General features: G+C 43.5%; 1 protein-coding gene across 1 annotated transcript; it reads left to right on the top strand.

The window, feature by feature from the left end:
• The first annotated feature begins 6,298 nt into the window (after positions 1 to 6,298).
• On the top strand, positions 6,299 to 24,527 carry LOC147419215 (2-C-methyl-D-erythritol 2,4-cyclodiphosphate synthase, chloroplastic-like). Its single transcript, XM_086506421.1, has 4 exons — positions 6,299 to 6,473; positions 6,574 to 6,806; positions 7,001 to 7,131; positions 24,168 to 24,527. The coding sequence occupies exons 1-4, from the start codon at positions 6,361 to 6,363 to the stop codon at positions 24,399 to 24,401; spliced, it is 711 nt and encodes a 236-aa protein (XP_086362547.1). The 5' UTR covers positions 6,299 to 6,360; the 3' UTR covers positions 24,402 to 24,527.
• The last annotated feature ends 792 nt before the right edge of the window (positions 24,528 to 25,319 follow it).

Raw genomic sequence — 25,319 nt, 5'->3', positions numbered from 1 at the left:
GTGGAATTTATGGTACCATGCCCTCGGTGATTGTTTTAAGCCATAAAGACTCTTTAACAATTGGCATACCCAATCTTCCTTGCCTTTCTCAACAAACCCTTCTAGTTGCTGCATGTAAATTTCCACATCTAAATCACCATGGAAGAACGTTGTCTTGACATCCATTTGGTGCAACACCAAATCTAATATGGCAACCAATGCAAGAAAGCATCTCAATGTAGTCATCTTGACCACCGGAGAGAAGACTTCATCAAAGTCAATGCCTTGTTCTTGCTTAAAGCCCTTGGCAACAAGCCTTGCTTTGTACTTTGGCTGACTATCATGAGCGGTGATCTTATACCTGTAAACCCATTTACATGGTAGAGCCTTTTTGCCCCGTGGTAATTTAACTAGCTTCCATGTCTGGTTTTTATGCAGAGCTGTCATCTCTGACTGCATGGCCAATTGCCAATTCCCGGAGTCATTCATTTGCACTGCTTCCTTGTAACATGAAGGCTCATTGCAATCAGTCAACATGACATAGTTCATAGATGGAACAAACCTATCAGGAGGTCGCGTGACACGTCCAGATCTACGCACAATAGGTGGCTCAGGCTCAGCCACAACCTGTGGTTCCACTCTATCCTGTCCTTGCTCCTCTTGAGCCCTGACATTTTGTCTTGCACGTGCAGGTCCATCTTCTTGGAAGACAACTCTTCTAATCTCCTCAACCCTCTCTGGTTTAGAATGATATTTGGATTCATTAAAGTGAACATCATTGCTGCGGACAACCTTTCTGGATTCGGGATCCCAAAGTCTGTACCCCATCTCACCAGAATTACCATAGCCTAGAAAGATGCACTTTCTACTCTTTGGCTCAAGTTTGTTCCTAAATTCCTTTGGAATGTGAGTATATGCCTCACAGCCAAAGACTCTAAGATGCTTGTATGAGGGCATTTTGCCTGACAAAACCATCTCTGGCACTGAATCCTTCTGCAAAACCTTGCTAGGAGATCTATTTACAAGATGAACAGCTGTTGATACAGCTTCAGCCCAAAACCCATTTGGCAGCTGTGCATTAGACGACATACTTCTGACCTTCTCTTGTATGGTCCTATTCATCCTCTCAGCAACACCATTTTGAGGAGGATTGTAAGGAGCAGTAAGTTCACGTTTTATACCTTTTGACTCACAAAAGTCCTGAAAGGCCTTTGAAACATACTCTCCACCATTGTCAGTGCGTAAGCATTTAAGCTTCTTGCCACTCTGATTCTCCACAAGTGTCACAAACGTTTTGAAAACACTAAACGCTTCATCCTTGTGCTTGAGAAAGTAAACCCATACTTTCCTCGAGTAATCATCTATAAATGTCATAAAGTAAGAAGCTCCCCCTAGAGATAGGTTAGGCATAGGTCCACACAAATCATTATGAACAAGTGCCAACTGTGTATCTCTTCTACTGTTTCTATGCTTATGTGGCTGCTGTGTTTGCTTACCATACAGTCAATGTTCACAGAATTCAAAATCATTAAATGAAAAGCCAGGCAAATAACCAGAATGAGACAAGATTTCCATTCCCTTCTTGGACATATGTCCTAACCGGCTATGCCACAAAGAAACGTTCGGCTGCTCGGTTACATTGATTACATTTTTAGAGACATTTGATACATAAATCATGTAAAGTCCTCCAGACTTTACTCCATGTGCTACTGTCATAGAACCCTTGGATATCTTCTACATGTTCTGTCCAAAAGTGGTGACGTAGCCAGCATCATCAAGTAAACCTGTGCTGATCAAGCTCTTTGTAATTGCGGGAACATGTCTCACATTCTTCAGCGTGAAAGAAGAACCATTCTGAAACTTCAATTGAACATCTCCAACACCTAAGATCTCACATGTCTGCCCATTGGCTAGCCGAACATGATCTTTAGTGGTCACATAAGAGGTAAACCACTCCTTGTTTGGAGACACATGAAGTGATGCCCCTGAGTCTATGATCCAATCACTCAGTGCATTTCCATCAGATGCTGTAAGAAGAGCTGAGTCCATTGTATTCTTCAAGAAGTAGATGTCTCCTAACACTAGACTGTCATCCTCTGCAACAGTGTTTGTCACATTTATTTCTTGAATCTTCACTGAGGACTTGTTCTTCTCACCATGGTCTTGATCTTTCTCTTTTCCTTTTTCTGCTTTCCATTCTCTGCAGTCTCTTTTCATGTGACCCTTCTTGCCACAATGGTAGCATTCTATGTCACTCTTGCCTTTAGCACTGCGGGACTTGCTACGAGACTGATTCCTCTTTCCACCTTTGTACTTTTCTTTGGTCCTTCCCCTGACAACTAAGGCTGTTCCTTTGCCTTTGTCCATTGTCTTTCTATTGGTTTCTTCAGTAAGCAGACTTCCTTCTACACCTGCTATGTTCAAACCATCTGGAGGTGCAGGATTACTCAAAGCTGTGCGAAAAGTGTCCCAACTTTCCGGCAATGTGATCAACAAGAACATAGCTCTAACAGGTTCATCAAACTTGACACCTTGAGCTGACAACTGACTGTAGATTGTGTTGAATTCATTCAAATGATTGGACATAGGTGTCCCTTCTTTCATCTTCAAGTCAGCAAGCTTCTTAAGCCAGCATACCTGTGAAGCTGCACTCTGCTTCTCATAAAGATCACTCAGCTTTAACCATGCTTGATAAGCCGACATCTCGTCTGCTACATTGAAGTAAACGCTTTCTGCCAAAGTCAGCATAATGGTAGAAAGTGCCAATTCATCCACTTCGCTCCATTCATCTTCGTCCATAACTTCTGGTTTTATCCCCTTGAGCTTTATAGGTTTTATCTGCTTCTTTTGTACCAACACGTGCCAAATCTGCTTCTTCCACAATGGGAAATTGGTTCCATCCAGCTTCTTGATATTGTAAAGAGCAGTGTCCTGTGATCCAGCCATAGCTACGCTTCACAGTGGTTTACTTTCCTGGGAAAAATTCGGCAGAGTTTCCCCTGTAAACTGACCTCTGAACCAATATCAACCTGTCAAATGAACCAAGAAAGCTTGAGATTCTGCATAAATTTCGACAGAGTCTCCTTTGTAAAATGGCTATGGTGTACTCAAAAACAGACCAAAAACAGCTCAAAAAACACTGTCTCTCTGACACTGTAAGCTGCGGGTAAACCTGTCCTGCACCTGTACTGTCTCTGACACTGTAAGCTGCGGGTAAACCTGTACTGTCTCTCACTGTCCTGTCACTGTCCTGTAAGCATAGACTGTGACAATGTTTCAACGGCAGTAAAGCAAAGATGCAATCCCAACTGTCTAACTCACAGTCAATACATCCTAGCTGCCTATCTAAGGGTGCTCGAGGGATCGCTCCAAGACCTGTATCACTGAAAGGATCTCAACATTCGAGAATCCCCCAGCTCAATAAAACCTCACTCGACCCTCAACAAAGGCTGCAGTAATCTGACAGTACATAGACTTCCCACAAAGTCATACATCCACAAATTTCCCACTATATGTTGTAACCGCTGCGGCGGTTGTTTGCTGCGTGACTCACAGCCAGCAAACCCTCAACAAACATACATCATCTCTGACAATACATCCCATGTGGAAGTACCTGCAATGTCAGGATGAAATCTGGCATATCAAGCAGCAAACACAAGCTACCTGATGAACTAGTGGATGTCGCCTACAGTCTGTGTGTAGATGCACCCGTGTCGTATGTGACATGCCTCCAAGAACTGTGAGCCGTCCTTCGATGTGTAGACAGCCACAAATCAACACTCTGGGAGTGTCGATATCCTCAACACCTACAGTCATAGGCCGAAAACCCCAAATTTGCAGAGTCGGATCTGCACCCGTCGAGACCACGTAGTCGAAAATGGCCTGCGCAGACCTTTGTCGAAGCCGAACGGTGGCCGAGATGACCTCAGAATTTCACTCCAATCTGAGCTGGTGACTCTAGCCTCCTGCAGTGTTGCCCCGAGCCTCGATCTGAGCTCTGATACCAGTTGAAGGAGTACGAGCGGAAGTGCGACACGAGAGAGAGTGCGAGAAGAAGAGCACGACAATATGGTGAACTGGCTCTACTATAATGTGTAGAGCATAGTGAGTTCTTATTAGGTTTTTACAAAAGAATATGTGTACATACCTGGCAGCCCGCCCACTTACCTGGGCGACCATATTGGGCTTTATACCCCAACAGGTTGCGATAGTGCGTATCGCCGACAAGGGGATAGGCTCAATCATGTAAGTGTGCGTACGGTTTCCTCTTTCAACGAAGAACATGGTTTTGTAGTTGGGGACAATATGGGTGGTGTAATGTATAAAGCGTGACCCATCGGATTTCTCCCAAGCCGTAATACATTGGCGTTGTAGAAAAGCTTCATTCACTTGGGAGTCAATTGAAGCATCATGTAGCAAGTGTAATGCATTCCATCTCCCAAACCACTTCTTTATGTCTTGCATCCATCCCGTGCTCAAGATCTTGCTTTTATGCGTCTTTTGAACTTTTTTGCTTGCTTCCCATGCAATTGTAGGAAGTCGATGTGAGGGGTTTTGACGCATCTTTATCATGTACTCCACAACCCTTTCCATGCCCATAACCTCAATTGGAAGACATCCCGACTCAAGAAGTAGGAGCATATATGGTGTTTGTGTCTTCACTTGGAGAAAGTTGATAAGAAAACGCTTTTGGACATTCTCAAACTCTTTCCAAGTAGACTTTGAGATGCTCCCGCCCCACACTTCAACTCCATAAAGAAGAACCAATGTCACCAATGCATCGAAAAGATACTTCTTGAGAACCCAACACTTGATGTTTCCCGCATTACACATGTTCTCAAATGCATAAAATGCTCTCTTTCCCGCTTCCAAACGATACACCAGAAGGACCTCTCTCTCTCTCTCAGAGAGAGAGAGAGAGAGAGAGAGAGAGAGGGCGTCTCCTCCTTCTGGTGTATCTTGGTATAGCAATGCTATCAACGTTGATTATACAAATTAGGTAAGTTAGCATGGTGTGAAGATATGAAAGCCGTCTGAAATCAATGTAACAATAAAGCTTTTTTTGAAAATGGAGTGGGTTCTAGAATTGTTTTCAACAATAGGAACACAATTGAATTGGTTGTCTCTACTCCACTCTCTTACTTACTTCTATCCTTGCGTATTTATTATGAGCAAGGCATGGTAGAGGTGTACATCATAACTTTTTATATGGCAAGAAGACCATCTTTCCCTTGGTCTACCTAGAGTTGACAAAAGTGCTACCAAGTCGAGAAGTACAAATTGGGTAAGCCAACAAGTTTTTAAAGATGAAGGCCCATAATTGCTACAGTGTGTAATTATAAAACTTTTCATGTCTAAGAGTAGAGTTGTGAAAATATAAGAGCTATCTAGAAGCCGTAGCAACGCGTGGATCACATACTAGTCACCATAAGAATGAGCTATTCCAAGTAAAGTGGGACCAATTCATTGGTTGTATGAAAAGCAAAGCTATTTTGGATTAAAATATATAAGATTCTATCGTCATTTCAACAAGTTAGTAGAGATTTCTTGCTTGCTATGAAAATATAGGTTTTAGCACTTAGTGCACATGTTTAAGGGCATATAAAAAGTATCAAAGCACGTTTTTTTTAAATATTGATTTTAGTAATTTAAGAGATAGACAACAAAATTTTACTACTGTCTTGAGTAGGTGCCACGATTTTTAAAAAAGAAAAGAGAGCCGAATCAAACGAGATACATGAAGCAGGGGAGTGAAATCGCAGGCTTTTCAATTCACTGCATGGCAACTCAAAAGCGACAAGATTGCATGTTGTCCCTCTATCTCTTTCTATCTCTCTCTCGTGGAGACGTCTTTGTCGAGTCTCTCTCTCTCTCTCTCTCTCTCTCTCATGGAACAAGGGAGCGTAAGGAGGCCAAGGCTATGGGATACCTGCGTTCGTTGTAGTTTCTCCACACATAGTAATCCGTTTGCTGGCACAAGAGAGGGCAAGGCAAAAGGAGATCTCTCTCTCTCTCTCTCTCTCTCTCTCTCTCTGTAGCAAGGCTTGACGATGTGTCTGCTCACTAGTCACGACCTGCTGAGCGTAAGGCTGCCGGTAGAGGTTGCGAGGCAGGCCGCAATCGTGTTGTGAGTACGAGGCTGCAGACAATAGAGAACAAAAACGGTAGCACAATCACACAAAAAGGGGGGATGGAATCTGGAAAGGGTATCTTTGAGAGTATTAGATTTTTAAAAAAAGTAGAGCGAGTAGTAGGCTTGAGTTCAAGGCTTAAAACCTTTCTCCAATTCGCTATTTTCTTTTGGGACGACGTATAAGGCATCTAGTGTCTAGTATCTAAGCATCTTCTGGCACTTAGCAGCGTACTTCCTGGTGGGCGGACATGGCAGCTCTTGGTTTGGCAAGTCCCTGTCGTCTGCACAACAATGCGTCGTCAATACGACGGAACCTCCTCCCTCATCCAGCTAGCAAGCTTTCCATACCACCTTATCCTGAGTAATGACTGCTTTTCTTTGGAATACTTCTTCTTTTGTTATGAGAACGAGAAATTAGAATGCTGATTAGGTCCCATTTCCTGTTCTGGGCAACAAAATAGGCAGACACAAGTGCGAAAGAGGCTGAATTTTTCTGCAAATAAATTAGTATGCAAAGCCACTGCAGCGGCTTCCCCTCTTGTTGAAGCGGTCGTTGCAGATGTGAAGAAGGCTCCTGTACTACCTTTTAGAGTCGGGCATGGTTTTGATCTTCACAGACTGGAGCCCAATTTGCCTCTTATAATTGGCGGTGTGAATATTCCACATGACCGAGGATGTGAAGCACATTCTGATGGTAAGAATTTTCACTATCTCAGCTCAATTTTTGATCTTTGAATGTTCATGCATGCAACTCCTGCTATTATTCAAATGTATGCATTCTTGCTCATATGATATAGTGTTAAATTTGTCACGTTTCTCTTGTCATTTTCAATATGCCTGGATGCCATGCATCAAATCTGCTACCTTAGTTGTATTTTTGAACTGTAGGTGATGTGCTCCTCCATTGTGTGGTGGATGCTATCTTGGGAGCCCTCGGCCTTCCTGATATTGGACAGATTTTTCCAGACAATGATCCAAAATGGAAAGGAGCTGCATCTTCAGTCTTTGTGAAAGAAGCTGTATGTTTTTTAAAATTATTTTTTCTGGAATTGCACCACCCATTTCTCATGCCTTGAAGAGATTTATTGAATTTTGGCATGTTTTGCTTGAGAAGATTTGTGAAAGAAGCTGTGTGTTTTTTAAAGCTATTTTTTCTGTAATTGCACCACACGTTTCTCATGGCTTGAAGAGTTTTGTTGTTTTCAACTTGAATTTTTATTTAAGTTTGATTTTTCAGAGCAATATTTCTGGTCCTTGTGAAAAACTTGTAGTAATTAAATTAGCAGGTAGATACCTACCTAGTCAAATGGCACTCAAGTAGTCGAATGATTGTCACTTGTCTCTTTGATGCCTGCGTTATCCATGAACGCCATCTACAGCAGCTCTGAAGAGTAAACTGTCTAAAGCAGCCAGACACTATCCTTTGCATCATCCTTTTGTGTATTTGACGATACTAAAAGTATAGCACGCTACCTTATTTACTTTCATCATAAAAATACACTTGGATGGCTGGATCTCACATATATAAGGAACCCAATCATCCATAGCTGGTGGGTGTTTTTACTAATTGGTCTCAATCAATCTAATTCTTCCCTAGATTTTGACCAATAGCAGGAAGGGTACCTTGAGTATGTGTTATCATCATAAATTGACACAGGTATTACTAGTTGACAATTGGGTTGTTGGAGCAAAGGCCAGGGCACTTGGCATTTCTGATCACGTTTGCTTTATGCATTGGTACATGATGTCCTTGTCTATTGATCAAGTAGAGCATATGCGGTGGACTTGGGCTAGGGCTAGTCTACAATTAATTACTTTCTGTTGGATCGTCTACTTTACGGCTAATTTGCAGTGGTATTCTGTGCCTTTCTAGATGCCGTCTTTCAGTGAACTGTGTACTAGTCGCTGCAAATAAACAAGCCTGGCAATGCACACAACAGCCCCTGCCATTTGATGATCTAGTTTCCTAGGTATGCACTATGAATTCGAGATCTATTAGTACTGTGCGAAGCAATGCTATCTTAGCTACATGAGGTCGCCCTACATAGGCCGGAGTTGGCTGCTGGGGCCAAGCGCTCAACTGAGCAAGTCATCTTTGCTTTGCACTCGTGACAACAATTGCAACTCAACTGAGGCCTTTATGCAAGTCATCTTTGTTTGGCACTAGTGACAATACTTGCAACTCTGTGCCTAATTATGTAAGCATTAGCATTTAACATACACTACCCTGCCCTGCAAATTTGAGGAGGAGGGAGGAAGAGGAGGGGATGGAATTGTCAAAGTGCAGCAAGAGAGAGAGGAGAGAAAAACGCTAGCGAGAGAAGATGGAGAGAGATAGACAGACAGAGAGAAGTGGACAAGCCTTGCGGGTAAACTCTACAACACGAGAGAGTACACCAGCACTGCACAATCTGCCAATAACGGGGGCGCCCTTCTTCCCTAGGGTTAATCGCTGGGGATGGTTGCTCGACTCCCCAAATACTTGTACGATGGGAATAAAGTCCAAGGGTGCCCGGTCTTGATGGCTGATAAACGCTAGGTTATCCTGTCGGTTCTTGCTGAGAAGGTGCACTGCAAGTGTAGGTACTCTGTTGCCTCCTCTGCCAGAAAGTGCTAGCGCTAGGTTTCTTTTAAAGAGACTAGCAAATTTGCCCTACCCAATTTCCCAACAAAGTCACTTATTAATAATAAGTGAAAAATGGCTAAAATAGGAAAAATGGGTTCTGTGCACTGTAAAACGCTCATGATGGCTAGTGACTGTAATGCTGATGATCATGCTGTGTGCAACCTGAGGATATGCAACTACTCCAAGTGCCTGGACATGCACGACCTGCGCACAGGCTCACAAAGGTGCCAAAACACTTCCTAAGCTGACCTGAATCTTGGACCTGAAGTAGCTTGTCCACATGCACATAGGGTTAGATGTGCACGTGACATCCCCTCCTTTTTAAAGTGAGGTATTGGTACCGATCTGCATGGCTTCCTTGCAGGTTGCCAACAATTCGGGATAATCTTTGAAAAACTCTTCATCGACCCACACTGCCCTGTGGGTTTCTCGATCCTTGAACTTCAAAAAATACTGTCTTACTTGCTTCTTTGAACCATGGCAAAACCGATGCAACAACACTTGCTCCGGCTCCATGACTTCAGCTTCATCGATGATCTCCAGTTCTTCTTCTTCGGAAATGTCCTTTGGAGGTGTTCCCTTAAACACTTTCAACCAAGAAACATGGAAAACGTTGTGCATTGACCATGAGTTAGGGAATTGCAATTTCATAGAAACCTCATTTATCTTTTTAATGACAGGAAATGGACATACATTCTGAAAGACAACTTAGGACATTTCTTTCCAACTTGCTTAAGACGTTGTTTCATGATTCTTAAATAAACCCAATCCCCTTCCTTGGTCGAAACATCTTGACGATGCTTGTTAGCTTGTCGAGTAAGACTCTGAGCCTTGCTTAGCCGAAGCTTCACACTCTTAGAAATCTCATCCAATGATTGACTTTCAACATTGGCATCAGGCATTTGACTGACCGAGCGAGTCAAAAAGACTGGAACGGACAGCCAAAAGCTGCCTCGTACGGAGTTCGACCAATGGCAGAGGAAAAAGAGTCATTCAAAATAGCTTGAACCAATGGGAGATAGAGCTCCCAATGAGACTGCTGATCATGCACATATGACTTTAAAACATCAAAAGCCAACTGATTGTAAATCTCTGTCTGACCATCTACCACAAACTGTTGACGTGTCAAAGCCTTGAAGAATGGAGCCAACTTACAGATGCCGGCCGAGGGGCCTAAACCCTAAGAAGAACAAGTAGCAGAAGAAGAAGTCCTACCAACTTATGGGGACTCCGTTTGATAGGGCCCCAGTGACATACAGAGATTAAAATAAAGCAAGACACACACACACGCAAAACTGATGACGTGGCAGCTGTATGGACGCTCCGTATTTTGTGATGACTGATGACGTGGCAGTTGTACGGAATTCCCCAAATCGCACTAGCAGGTTTTTGGCATTGCTTTTGGACCAGAAGCTTTTGAGTTTTGAAGGCTTTTCATGTAAACTGCTTTTTGGGGCCTAGGGCCTTTAAATATGTGCTAAGGGCTCATTCTTTGGCATGCTTCCTGGAGAAGGTGCATAGTCTGGAGTATTGGCTTGTACAATGTTGATGCAATATAAAGAAATACCGAAAGGGGTGCCAAGGTTTGGGGCCAATACTCTCTGGGGTGGAATTCCGCCACTCCGTGTCGCGTGTCGTCTCTCTCTCTCAGTTCAGTTGTTATTGAAGTACTAAAAGTCTATTCAGTCTGTTCTTTTCTATTGGCACGTGATGTTGTGACAATGGTATCAGAGCATCAGGTGTGTGCTTTTCTGAAAGCATACCGGTCAAAGGAGCAGACACAGCTATTGGAATTTTACTTGAAGTATCTTCGAGTCCCGACCCCGGACTTATTAGCCACTTCCACCCTTACTTCATCGCGCATCGAGCGCGCCCGGGTCTTCATCGCTTTGTCTTACAGGGCATAAGTCATAAAGAACCCAAGACATGGATTCAACTAAATATTTGCAGTTTTTGCTCAACGAACTCCACGACATTCTTTCGCGGCATCCTCAGCAAAATCTTCCGATGCTGCAAAGTTTTCAACAATTTTTGAACTACATGTTACCCCCTCTGATGCCCCAGGTTGTACCTCCTTCTCCGGCACTAGAAAGTACGAGAGCTTCCAACTGGCAACCTTCTCAGCTGTCTTTTCCGATCGGGGGAGTTTTTAGGAATATGGTGCAGCCATCTGATCCTGATCCAGTGCAACCGCCTTTGCCATCGCCATTACCCCCACCTCCACCACCAACACCGTCACCGCCACCAGGCTACAATGGTTGGAGCCCATATGGATACCCTTATTATCCATACTCGGGATATGCGCCTAACCAACCCAAAGATTTCAAACATGGCGGTACGACAGTCAAATTTCTAGGGTGAAGGATCGCAAGAAAGCATTGGAGTTCCTACAACAATTCGACAACATCTATGCTTTGGGGAACTATACAGAAGAATCCAAGATTTCTCGAGCAGGGGGATTTCTTAAAGATAATGCTATGCAATGGTGGAGTTCAGTCGCGACACAATTGCATGCTCCAAGGACCTAGCAAGCTTTCAAGACAGTTTTTGCACGTAGTTACATGACTTCTATGTTGGAAGTCCGGATTTTGGCAGAGTGGGGCAACTTGAAAATGTTTGCCATCGAAACCATGGACGAATACAACCAAAGGTTTCTCGACGTCTACCTTCCGGTGTCCTTTAGATCTGTTCACTTGGAGGCTCGATGCGAGCAATACACCATTGGACTACCATCACCATTGCAGGAATATTGTCTATCCAAGCAGGTCTCCACCATGCAAGAACTTATGGACCATGCCGCAGTCGGCTACAAACTAATGAAGGGAAAGATAGAGTTTACCACAAAAGAATCTCCGGCCACTAACCACAACTCTCGGCAACAACGAACAAAATTCTCGAGAGTCTCGTGAAAATTGACTGCAAAGGCCTCGTTTGATGCCTCAACAATGAGACACCTTACTACAAGAAGGCCGATGCTTTGGATGCTTTCAAACAGGACATAATCGTTCTAACTGTCCCAAACGCACTGATAGACCAGAGGAGCCGACGCCCGCACCAATGGTCGATAGAACCCCAACGCCACCTCCTGCTAAGAGAGCTAGACCCGCTATTGGACTAGTTCCTAATATTTATGGCATACGCCTTGAGAGTACAAATGAATTGTGTCGAGCATATGGCAAAGTCGATGGCTTTAAAGCCCTTATTTTCTTTGACCCCGGAGCTACAGAGAACTTCATCCATCCAGAATTTTTAAAGCAGATGCACTTTGATTATGATGCAGAGGGTGGAGAAATTGAAGCTGAGCTAGCCATAGGGAAAACTCAGAAAGTAGTACCGCTGATTGGTGCTCTTCCCGTGACTATTCAAGATTATCATGGAAAAGCTGATTTCCATATCATGAAGGTGGGCAATTGCGATGTTCTCTTGGGCATGCCTTGGTACGACAAGAATGATGGGACTCTCCAGGTTCGGAACCGAACCATCACCGTGATGCAAAAAGACAAGCCAGGCGTCCTCAAAGTTCACAACAACAATTCTACCCCCGTAAAATAACCACAAGGGTCCGGGCCATGAGTAAAAACAACACTTTTCAATCATCATTTCTCACTACTCAACCCCAGAGTAAAATCACCAATCATTGAAACCAGTATTAAAACCAAAGTTGGTCAAGAGCTTGTGTTGAATGATGTCAGGTTTGTACCAGGCATTAAGAAAAGTTTGCTATCTGTTGGCCAATTAGATGCACATGGTTATACAACCAGTTTTGTTGGGAGTTCATGGAAGTTGCTTAAGGGCTCTATCCTTGTTCAAAAGGGTCTAAAAGAGGTACTTTGTACTATTTACGATGCAAGCTTTGCTTGGCAAGTTTCTTGCTGTTGCTGAAGTTGCTTCACACACGGAATTGTGGCATAAGAGACTTAGACATATGAGCCAAAAGGGTATTGATGTGCTTTCCTCTTTGAAGAGGGTTGATGTAAAAGGCAAAAAAATGGATATTTGTAACGATTGTCTTTATAGAAAGCAAAAGAAATCTTCTTAGCTGCAATGTATAGCTGACACTCATCCAAACGGGTTAGTACCCTTTCTACATCCTTTTCATGTTCCCACGATGCAGAAAAAATGAGAATATCATCAAGAAAGATGAACATACATACACCAACCATATCGCCAAAACGGCCTACCATGAGACGGTTAAATGTACCCACGACACCTGTTAATCCAAAAGGCATAACCACATACTCCCATTGCTCTCGCTCTGTGCAAAAAGCGGTCTTGTAGATGTCACCTTTGAATACCCTTACCTGATGGTATCCACTTTTGAGATCGACCTTACTAAAAACCTTTGCCCCGTTGAGCCTATCGAGGATATACTCAATGTGAGGCATCGGAAACTCATCTTGTTCAATACCCTGTAATCAACACACAAACGAGACGAACCATCCTTCTTGCGGACAAACAAAATAGGAGCAGCAAAAGGACTTACACTAGGACGTATGAATCCTTTGGCCACTAGCTCCGTGAGTTGCCACTCTTAACTCTTCTTCTTGAGTCTTGTTCAAACGGTAGTGAGTCTTACCGACAGGCTGTGTCCCCTCCGTAAGCTCGATACGATGGTCCTCTGGCCGTCCTCTGGCCGCTCGGGTGGGAGACGGGGTGGAAGATCATTTTGCAAAAAGAGATGCTTAAACTTGGTAAACAAAGCTGAATACTTGTCTGGAGCCTGAATGCTCTGGGTAACTGGAGAGGCATAGATGAATGCCGCTTGTGCTCCTCGTCCTAATTCACGCTTCGCCTGCACATGAGAAATGAGAGGTAAAGAATGCAGACCCTCTTCACCACAAATGATCATGGGAGAGGTTCTTTTGGCATTTAGAGTGAGAGTATTGTCCGTCCAATCAATGAGAGGGTTATACTCCCGAAATCATCTAATGTCCAAAATCATATCACAGGTTTGGGGCAAGAAGCAAGAGGCGGAGTGCAGCAGAGAGGAAGCGCTAGAGATTGAAGCAGGGAGAGAGAGAGGGCTCACGTTTTTGGGGAAAACTCAATAAGTGAGTTTTGGGTTTTCCCACTTTTATTATAAGCGACTTAAAAAAAATGTGTCCAGGTTCACATTGAACATCCTGGACAAAGTATAAAAATGTACAAAAAGGGGTTATTTAGGCCTTTAACCCAACAACCTCCCACTAAATTAACCAACTCCCACCAGCTGTATGCAATGCTCATGTTGAGCCTTAGCAAGACTCTTGGTGAGAACATCTGCAGGGTTATCCTGTGTATGGATCTTAGTCAAGGTGACTAGACCATCCTCCAATACGTGACGAATGAAGTGGTACCGCACATCTATATGTTTGGTACGCGCATGAAACATGGCATTTTTGGCTAAATAGACAGCACTCTGGCTATCACAACCCAACACGGGTGTATGAGCAGGCATGCCAAGTTCTTTTGCAAATCTGCCCAACCAAATGGCCTCCTTTGAAGCCTCTGTGGCTGAAATATATTCAGCCTCAGTAGTACTCAATGCCACAATTTTTTGCAACCTAGAACACCAAGAGACTGCACCACGAGCAATGGCAAATACATATCCACTGGTAGATTTCTTGGTATCCGTGTCACCTACCATGTCTGCATCTCAATATCCCTACAACTTTAAGTCACTTTTTCCATAACAAATACACTTTGATTGTGTACCTTTCAAATATCTCAGAATGCTTGACAGCTTCCCAATGCGCTTTGCCAAGATTCGACATGTATCGACTAACAACTCTCACTGCATAAGCAATGTCGGGACAAGTGGCAACCATAGCATACATAAGAGAACCACAAGCTGATGCATATGGGATTCCCTTCATTGCTTTTAATGCCACCTCATCCTTTGGGCAATCTGCTTTGCTAAGCTTAGTGTATGGAGGTAAAGGTACTCCAAGAGGCTTAGCATCAGCCATATTAAACCTGTCAAGTACTTTTGCAATGTACCTTTCTTGAGATAAAAACAACAATTTCAGCTTTCTATCTCTTTTAATACGCATGCCCAAAATATGCTCTGCATCACCCAATCTTCATCCCTTTTTGTATCCTCACGTGTAGGAACTACAAAACCTTCAGGTTGTTTCATGTATATGTCCTCTTCAATGTCACCATGCAAAAACGTTGTCTTTACATCCATTTGATTCAATTCCAAATCAAACACCGCAACGAGAGCAAAAAGGACACATAGAGTCGTAAGCTTTACAACACCTCTTTATATGTAAGAGGTTCACCTTCATCTGTTAACATTACATAACCCAAAGAGGGATTAAATCTCTACGGTTGCCTTCTCAAACGAGTTGACCTACGTACCCAATGATCTACATTCTAAGGCAACGGTTCTACATCATAAGGCAACTTATTTTCAGCTCTATCATGCTGATGAAAATCATTTTCAGCCAATTCAGGTGGCTGGCCATGTCCTACCTCTTCTGGCTCAAGGTTAACCGGTTGATTATCAATTTCAGCTTGCGGTTGTGCATCATGAGGCTCTTTTTCAACATCAATGGGTGGCACGGAAGACTGAAATCTGATTGTTTTCTTGTTAGCATCAGATTTTGTAGCATTCTTAAGCACTTTTGCGTCATTGAACACTACATCTCGGCTACATATTACCTTTCTAAACTGTGGTAACCACACTCTATAGCCCATTTCACCTTCTTCCCCATAACCTAGGAAGACTCCTTTAATGGACTTCATATCAAGCTTTGTTCTCAAGTCATTGCGTACATGAACAAAAGCTTCGCAGCCAAATACTCTCAAATGATCATAAGAGGCAGGTTTGCCAGACCAAACCTCCTCTGGAATGTCACTTTTCAACGTACTATTAGGAGAGCGATTGCAAATATGAACTGCAGTTTTCAATGCCTCCTCCTAAAACTCTTGGGAAAGATTAGCGGTGGACAAAATGCAACGCACTCTCTCGCATAAAGTACGATTATACCTCTCAGCCACACCATTAGAAGACGGATTATAAGGGGTTGTCAACTCCCTTTTAATTCCATTTTCATCACAAAAATGTTTAAATTCAGCAGATACATACTCTCCTCCGTTATCAGATATGAGACATTTAAGCTTAGTACTCTTTTGCGTAGTGACAAAAGCATGAAACTTCTTAAAAGCATTAAAAGTCTCACTCTTACTTTTCAACAAATGCACCCATCCTTTCCTAGTATAGTCATCAATGAATGTAACAAAATACAATGCACCACCAAAAGGCTTAATAGGCATAGTGCATACATCGGAGTGAATAAGATAAAGAGGATTAGCTTTGCGAGAGACACCAGAGTAATAAGAAGATTTCTTTTGCTTTCCATAAAGACAATCGTTACAAAAATCAAAGTTTTTGCCTTTTACATCAACCCTCTTCAAAGAGGAAAGCACATCAATACCCTTTTGGCTCATATGTCCAAGTCTCTTATGCCACAATTCCGTGTGTGAAGCAACTTCAGCAACAGCAAGAAACTTGTCAGGCAAAGCTTTGCATCGTAAATAGTACAAAGTACCTCTTTTAGACCCTTTTGCAACAAGCATAGAGCCCTTAAGCAACTTCCATGAACCCCTAGCAAAAATTGTCATATAACCATGTGCATCTAACTGGCCAACAAATAGCAAATTGTTCTTAATGCCTGGTACAAACCTGACATCATTCAACACAAGCTCTTGACCGTTGTTAAGAGCCAAACGCATAGTACCCATTCCCTCAATATTGCAAGAAAAATTATCACCAAGGTATACCTTGCCATAATTGCCTGCAACATATATTGCAAAGCACTCAGTCACATGGAATGAAGCACCAGAATCCACTATCCAAGACTGGGATAGGCCATCATTAGCACTAAGTAATGCATCAATGACATCTTTCTTCGAGATAAGCATGTCTTCTGCATTAGTTATCACCAAATCTGAGGCATATGAAGCCGCAACCAAAATTTCCTCGACGTCTGACAACTCCTCAATGACGACACTAGAGGATACATTTGCATTCTCAGCATCCCTAGAGGAATCACCTGCTGATTTTTCCCCTTTCCTTCTTCTTTTCTTGCATTTCCTTCTTCCTTTCCCGCTCTTTCTTGAAATACCTGCAATTGGGTTTCTCGTGACCCTTTCTGCCACATTGATAACAAGTGACATCCTTATCTTTTGTCTTGCTCTTACTTCTATTTTGAGTTCTGTTGTCCGCATCACGCTTTTGATTTCTACCTCTTGCATTGTAGGCAAAATTGCCACCTTCCCCACTAGACTTGCGTCTAATCTCTTCATTGAGAATAGACCCTCTCACACCATCATATGTGAGGGTGGGGTTATTGCTCAAGGAGACAACCAAAGTTTCCCAAGTATCTGACAGTGTCATAAGCAAGAAAATAGCTTTCAGCTTATCATCAAATTGTTGAAGCCCACTGTTCTGCAACTGACTCAACACACCTGTAAAAGCACTCAAATGCTCAGAAGCTGTCTTCGAGTCATCAAGCTGCATATTCACCAACTTTCGCATCAAATGCACCTGGTTCACAGGCGTGGTGTTTTCATAATTGGACTTTAGCTTTTGCCATATTGCATAAGCAGAGTCCAAACGCTTGATGTCCATCAAAATGTCGTCATTGATAGCCATTTTGATGTAGGCCATAGCTTTCTTATTCAACCTGGCCCACTCTTCGTCAGACAAACCTTGCGGCTTATTCTCTTCCAATGCATCTTCACAATCCTTTAGGAAAAGGATACCTTGCATGTGTTCTTGCCAAAGATCAAAGCCTTGACCATCGAACCGTTTGATTTCCATCTAATTTTTAGTGTCAGATGCGGAAGAGGAAGAAGCCATTTTAATTCAACCACAAGTGTGTATACAAGAGAGATGCAATAGGCTGAAAATTTCAGCAAATAAGAGCAACCACAAGACTTGGGGGGAATGGCTTGATATTGCTTAATAGAGTGCCCTTAAAGCTTGTCCCTTCGCTTTTTGATCAATGACAGTCCAAAAACCGAGAAAAAGCCCTTTGAAAGATTAGAAAAGGGTTTTATAGGGGGCCCCACCTTTTTTTGGAAACTTTGATCTTATTGGACCCCTCGGACTCCGAATTTGGTAATTTATACAAGCCTTGAGGCCCTTGAATCGCCTTTCCAACTTCCTCTCACACTGCCACACTCTCATCACCTTGAGGAGGGGGGCACTAGTGTCTTCTCTCCCTTCAATTTAAAAGATTTTCTCTTTGGGCTCGCGGGAACGGGCGCTTGGGCCTGCCACGTCATCATTGCGAACAACTCTGCCACCGTCGACGCCGAGCGTCGGCCCTGCCGACGCTCGGCAGGGCCGTTGCCCGTTATCGCTCAGGAGCGTTCAATAACGCCGCATGGAGGCAGTGCCCCGGAACGCCATCGCCATCAGCTCATCGCCAAGAACTTACGTTTTGAGATGCCTTTGACTTGGCGCCATGGCAGTATATATAGAGCACTACCGTCGCCTCACATAGGTGGTAAAGTGGATGCCATGTGGCAACGCTATAGAGCTCCGCCCCATTGGGGATTAATGACACCCAACAAAAAACAATATAAAAACTTTTTTCCCCCTCAACTTTCTCGATTGAGGAGCTGTCACTTTCTATCAACTCCACATGATGTGCACTACCTCCGGGATCCTTGGCGGGGCTCAAAAACCTCCAGATGGCACGCTTACCAATGCGGTCAAGTGGGCACACAATTGGCCCTTGACAAACTTTCAACTGGCCATATCTTTCTCGTTCGAGCTTCGATTGATGATCCGAAAAGATTGACATGCTCCACAACTTGAGCACTTCACATCCATCGACATCAGCTCTGGCCACCTGTCTCCACTTGCCCTATCCGTAAGGAATGTGCCATGCATTCCATCTTTAGACAGCCATAACTTTCACCTTGAATCTCTGTTTGAGGAGCCGTTTGGACCGCAGCTCCTAGAGCATCTCGAATACCACATTCCAAGGCATAATTTCCATACTCGGGACACCTAGGCCTGCCACCCCAATTGGCCCTTCTCGAGCATTTCTGGCCTAAAAAACCACATCAACCATGCATTTCAACCACCCCTTACTTGCCCAGGGCCTTTGCACATGCCTTAGCACTTTGCCATGCACTTGTCTGCACCCTTAGCATTGCTTGGCACCACCTCTAGGCTCGACCAACTTTGGTTGCACCAACGTGTAGGTAAAGTCGTCTGCCTAGGCACATTTGCCTCTTGATCTTCAGACTCCATATCCTCATCTGCATCCTCAAAAAGACGAGCCCTTTTCCTCCTAGTGGCAGTAGGAGGTGGGTCAGTAGCCTGCAACCCACCTGCCCCAGCTCATGTATTTGTAGGTGAATCTCCAAGATTTTTGAACAAGGCATCGTGTAATGCGTACTCTGATGCTACATGTGCTTTGGTTTTCTTAGATGAAGGGACGGTTCTTGTGGGAAAGTACTCAAGTGTCAAAGCATCCTTGTTTGCTTTTGGAACATCCTTGCATCCTCCACAATGGCCAGTAGTATCGACGCTTGTAAGGTGCTTTATCACACGAGTGACAGTGCTGGTCTTTTGCTTTCCATGGTACTTGCACCTCCAAGTGCATGTTCCTGAACCTACTTGCCTTGGTGTGTTCACTACCGCAATAGCATTGGTGTGTTCGTTGAAGATGGGGTTTACTTGCGAGGCATGATGGACCTACGACAAAAACACCCAAAGCAAAGCATTCACTTGAAAGCATTTTGGAGGGATAGAGTAGGAGAAACTCATAGAGAGAGATGGCACGAGACTACAAGACACTTACCGTGTGTGTAGAAGCCTCTTGTGCAAACTGTAGCAAAGTTCTCTGTAACCTTTTGTTGCGCAAAAACGCTCGAAGCTTATTTTATCAACTCTTTGTAATGGGTAGGTATCCTTATATTATGTAGGCGAATATAGACCACAAAACATATGCTTTCGATTAGAGGCTGAAATTACATATCGTAAAAAAGCGTGACTGTACAGTATGATCCATACGTATTGCACGCCGTACAGTACGGATCCAACCTTGCTTTCCAGGGCCCAGCATGTGGAGGTCTCTCTCTCTCTCTCTCTCTCTCTCTCTCTCTCTCTCTCTCTCTCTCTCTCTCTCTCTCTCTCTTCTCGGGTGTGTCTATGTATGTGGGTGTGTGCGCGCTAATGAAAAGAGGAAAATTTAAACCGGCCCGTAGGGCAATAGACTTTCGCTTTCATCCGATCTTCACACCGTTAAACGTTACGACACAGAGGAACTTCACGAATAAACCTGTGATTGGAATTTAACACTTCAAACAAAAACACGGCCAGGGAGCTAGAGTGCTTCCAAGCAAACAACGACACCCTGTAAGCGCCCCAAAGACCGGCGCCCCTTTCGGTATTTCTTTATTCTAATTGCAAATAGACGATCCGAATGCTTTCACCTAACTCTCACCAAGCTGTCCAAACCTGTCCATGGCTGTAATTGCACGTTTTTGACCCAATTTCGCTAGCATAACGGCGCAAAAACCCATGTAGGTGAAAGTACACATCAAGGACACTTTCCCTTGCAATTTGGAAGCTTTCCAGTGAGCTGCAGGTCAATTTCAGTGTGCTGTAATTTCTTGTTTTGTCACTGTCAGGTGCCCAAAGCCCTATGTAAGCATCCCAAGGCTTTCCCGAGGCTCCCCTAGCGATGTTCTACAGTTTAGGTGCGAAACCCTAAACTTGCAGAAAAACACAACAGGCTGTAATTCTGTTTTGGATCGTTTTGGGCGGAGCGAACACGTGTATGCGTGTCTCAAGTGCTCCACACGCAATGGGACAGTTCCCCTTTGAATCGGATGAGTTTTCACGCGAGAAACTCTCCGATTTTGCAATCCTTCATGATGGAAATATGCGTACCTATGGGGGATTAGCAATTAGCTAATCCGGTACTTGTTCTGAAGGCTCTTGCCTTGGCAAACATGCATAAAACCCCAGAACTGTACATGGTCAACTGAGAAGCCCAACTATATGTGCAAAGGGGAGAGAGATGCGCGAGAGCAAATTGTCGCGCTACATGAGACAAGGGAGAAGGCAAGCTTTCCATTAAAGCTGTGATCACTTGCACCCACTACTCACACACTAGTCACACTGAGTTGAAAAATTAGTCCCCACTCCAAAATTGGGCGCCCCCTCTTGAGATTGCAGCTTCTTGAGTGTGTGTTGTCTTGCGGGTTGCTCTCCTACTGCCATGTGTCTAATCTGCCTCTTTTGAGTTAATTTTCTAGTACCCACCAACTTATAGGTGTTGCGAGGGGCCTAAACGACTTTGAACAGAGCCTAGACATACTTTTACTGCTCGGATTTCGATGCCGACTAGCCTGACCATCTCGTGGCAACCTGCCCTCCACTATTGCGGGTGAAACTCTCGGCTGTCGGCCGTTTCACACTGGCCACACAATGTCCGTCCATTTGTGACTTCAAAAAGAGGGTCTCAAAAATTAAATAAAAATCAAGGGAAAGAACCAACAACTAAGGTTAGTGGTTGCCACAGCCTCGTGACATACCCCCTTCTTGAAATCGCAAACGTCCTCTATTGCATGCCAAATATACATGCCATAGATGATTTAGTGTGATTAGCACCTGTAATGTGCAGTGAAAGTGAATGATGGTGCAAGCTCAGGATGAGTGATCAATGAGTGCTCAAGGTTCCTTTTACTGAAGGGAAGGGAGTGCCTTCCTTGACTTAGTGAGAGATTGAGCAATGACCAAAACAATAGAGTGGAAAGCTGTGAGAGAAAATAGACACACACACAGAGAGAGAGAGAGAGAGAGAGAGATAGAGAGAGAGAGAAGATATGACACCAGATGTCGGGTCCCAAACCCTCCTCCAAGGGCCCCCCTCTCTATTGCTAGAGAGGTATTTGCTTTAGATTGCACAAAGTCTGGTACAATGGTTCTAAATGCTATGATGTTTGACGACGACGATGTCGACGACGATGTCAACGACGACGACGACGACGATGATGTCGAAGCTAATGGGCTGAAATCTGAAAACGCTAGAGGTGCTGATGGAATCTTGATAGTGTTGCGAGGCTACGGGCTGAATTGCTGTCGTCAATGACGACAATGGCTGAAAACTGAAAATCAGAAAAACGCTAACTGGATTGCTGGCTGAAAGCTGAACTGCTGTCTTGGCCGCGATGGGAATGGCGACAGCGACGAGGGTAAGGCTGATCTGCTGGGTGCTCCGGAGGAATGGCGATGATGAAGCAAAAACACTAGGCTGATGTGCTTGGTACTCCGGCGGGATGCCGATGAAGCAAAAACACTACTGTGGCTGAAAACGCTGATGCAAAACGCTAGGTACTCATGGGAAAAACACCGATGATGATGGTGATCACCAAAAACTGGGTGTTGCTGGTTCTGAGAGGCTATTCTTCCTGCTCCTTTGATTTTCTCTAGCGCCCAAGGGGCCACATATATAGGTGCAAATGTCTGGGTCGGGCAGCCATCCCAACAAATCCAACGATTGGGTAAATGAAAAGTCACCTTTTAATAAAATGCACTTAAGAGGCGGTTATTGTGCAGTTTAGGAAAAAGGTTCCATGCGGTGAAAATGCTTATGCTTGGTGCTAGGTACTAATGCTAATGCTAATGGGTTGTGCAATCAAAGGGTATGCAACTACTCTTAAGTGCGTGGACATGCACGTCGTGCGTACAGGTTCACAAAGGTGCCAGGCACTTCCTAGGCTGACCTAAACCCTAAAAGTAAGTACAACTTGTCCACGTGCACATAGGGCTAGATGTGCACTTGACATCCCCCCCCTTTTCAGGGTGAGGTACTGGTACCGAGTTGTATGGCTTCCATATAGTCCGCCAATAGGGCGTCTACCTTAGGGGCCAATCATTTTCGATACAACTCCACCTTTTATGCGTCTGTGGCAGGTGTTCTCTTTGTGCAATGTTTTTCCGTTTTCAGTTATGCACCTGTGTTGAAGTGCTAGTCAGTTTCACTGCCAAATGCGCTCGCTTCGTATACCCAGCTCTATGCCTTAGCCCCTTTTAACTGATCCTGTCTTGTGTGCCTCTATGGGTCAATCTCCAAGCCGATGTGCCTCGTCGTCTTCGTCTCCTTGTTTCCATGCCACAATCAAGCATCCTGGTGCTGTGGTACATTTGAATTGGGAAACCCATTTCAACTTTAAAACATCTTTTCTGTCTGTAGATTCGAATAACTAAACTTTATGCTCCAAAAATTGTTTTACTAGCTATTTCTCTTTTTTTTCCAAGTTCCAAGTGGCTTTCTTTGTGATTGTATCTTGTAATTGATGACTTGTAGCTTGTGTTGACAATGCTAAAATAGACATGCATATTGACGTAGTGGAGATGTTATAGTATTTAGTCAATACTATGCATGATGGAGTTGATGGTTATATAGTCTTGCGTCGGTGACTATCATACGCAGATATTTTATAAGTGTATCTGGGGTTTCCTAGATTCATCTAGGTGTATCATGATGTAGGCTCCTAGAAGGTAATGCTTCCAAATAGTTAGAGCATGTATAGTAGCCATAAGTTTTGCCTCTTCTCTTCAATAGAGGCGAGCAATTCAACATCCTTAAACCATCTACTTCCATAAGCCAATGCATGAGCGTCTTGGTTAAGCTTGGCCCCAATGCAATCCCCTAAAGCATCGCAGTGAACCACGAACGACTGTCTCAAGTCTGATACTATCAAAATAGGATCATGGCTTAAGAAATACTTAAAATAGTTAGAGCATGTCGACTTTGTTTTGAAGTTGTTGCTACACCTTACGATCATTACAGTGAACAAACTACAATACATTTCACAAAATAAGTTTCAAGATTTAATTGTTTAGTTTCATGTCCTTTGCCTACATATGTGGGTGTAGTCTCATAGGACTCTGCAGCTTGTCTGCATGAGGAAAAACCCCAAAATACCCGGGATTTCCCAAAAAATTTATAATTCATACTGCCCTAAAGACAAAGGCCAAATAATTCAAGGAAATTCTAAAGATCAAGAATTTCCAAAAAGTGGGTGTTCACATAGAGTATAATAAGCTTAACTTTGTCTGCATTTAGTGCCTTCACATGCCCACAAAAAGCACTACTAGTACCTTGGAACTGCCCTAGTTCACATGTTCAATCAACTGATGATCTCCCCCATCCAGTGCCCAAAGAATCAAAGCCCTATCTGCTCCAAAGTACAATCCTGAAGGCTTGTGCCTCTTAATTTTTGTGCCCTTTCGATGTCAAGATTGGATCCGTCTCTTTCTTATCATGCAGCAGCAGCATCTCTGTTTCAGTGGTGCTTTTATATGGTTTTAGAAAGGCAAATCGCGTGGCATGAAGTGAGTGTTGTTTAAAATTGGATTTTATGAATAATTCTTTTTCATTTTGCTGACATTCAGTTGAGGGTCTGCAGGTTCGATTGATGCATGAAGCGGGATATACTATGGGCAATTTGGATGCCACCCTCATATTACAAAGGCCAAAGTTGAGTCCCCATAAGGAGGCCATAAGGTCGAACCTCTGTGAGCTGCTTGGTGCAGATCCTTCAGTCGTTAATATCAAGGCCAAAACCCATGAAAAGGTCGATAGCTTGGGAGAGAATCGCAGCATTGCTGCCCACACTGTTGTGTTATTGATGAAGAAATAAGGAAATAAATGTATAGTGAAGGTTTGCAGGCTTTAATGGCTACTCATGTGTACTAATTGATTATTGATTAACAAATGATTCATTGGGTTAGCAAAAAAGTTAATAAAAACATCCAGTTTTTCTCTAGGCATCATGTAAATTGATTGTCTAGTCTATCTATGTCAGAACTGCACTCCTTGGTAGAGGGCACAAATCTACCTTGAAAAGTTTGTGCTGATTAAAGTGGACTGGCCCAACATAGGCCTCAAGGATGAAGTGGTAGTGATGATGCACAACATGTTGCGAATAATCAATCTCGTGTGTTTTATCTGCTGAAAGGATGGACTCTTTTGTATCTTGATGAAGAACAGAGGATAACCATATCCTCTTATGTGTGTTTTTAAATACCTTTGAAAAAGTGTTTTTTTCTTTGTGCTTAGAACATACTGCATTCTGATTACGAACAGCATGACCATCTTTGCCCAGAATGTTTGCTTAAAGTGGACGTGTATTAGTGGCAAAATGCAACGGTTGCTTGGCATGGTGCCAGTGTAGTCACCTCCAAGCCTAGGCGATCTGTCATTTGCTCACCCATGGCACAGATCTATGCTACTCCATCAATATACACACTTGAGACACATTGCACATATATCACTTGATATCATTATCATATGTTTGAATAGCAAAAGCACTTCAATGCAAACACATAGCAAACAAGGGAGGACAACCTTTAACAATATTGCATCTAGTGTTCCCAGCGTTGGCCCCTAGATGTGAAGAGGTTATCACAATGACGAGGGCAATTGCAAGTATAAGTGAATTGCCCTAAAAAAAGGGTGAAAAGAGGTATAGCTAACCTAGTACATGGATCATTTACACCTGCACAAAACAAGTACAAAGGAAGAATTAGGTACTTGTTTTTGGGTTCAATGGGAAGCA

This window comes from Adiantum capillus-veneris, chromosome 29 (genome assembly GCF_014529385.1).
Source record: "Adiantum capillus-veneris isolate H3 chromosome 29, ASM1452938v2, whole genome shotgun sequence".
NCBI lineage: Eukaryota > Viridiplantae > Streptophyta > Polypodiopsida > Polypodiales > Pteridaceae > Adiantum > Adiantum capillus-veneris.
The sequence above is the reverse complement of the archived record's forward strand: the minus strand, read 5'-3'. Positions and strand labels throughout refer to the sequence as shown.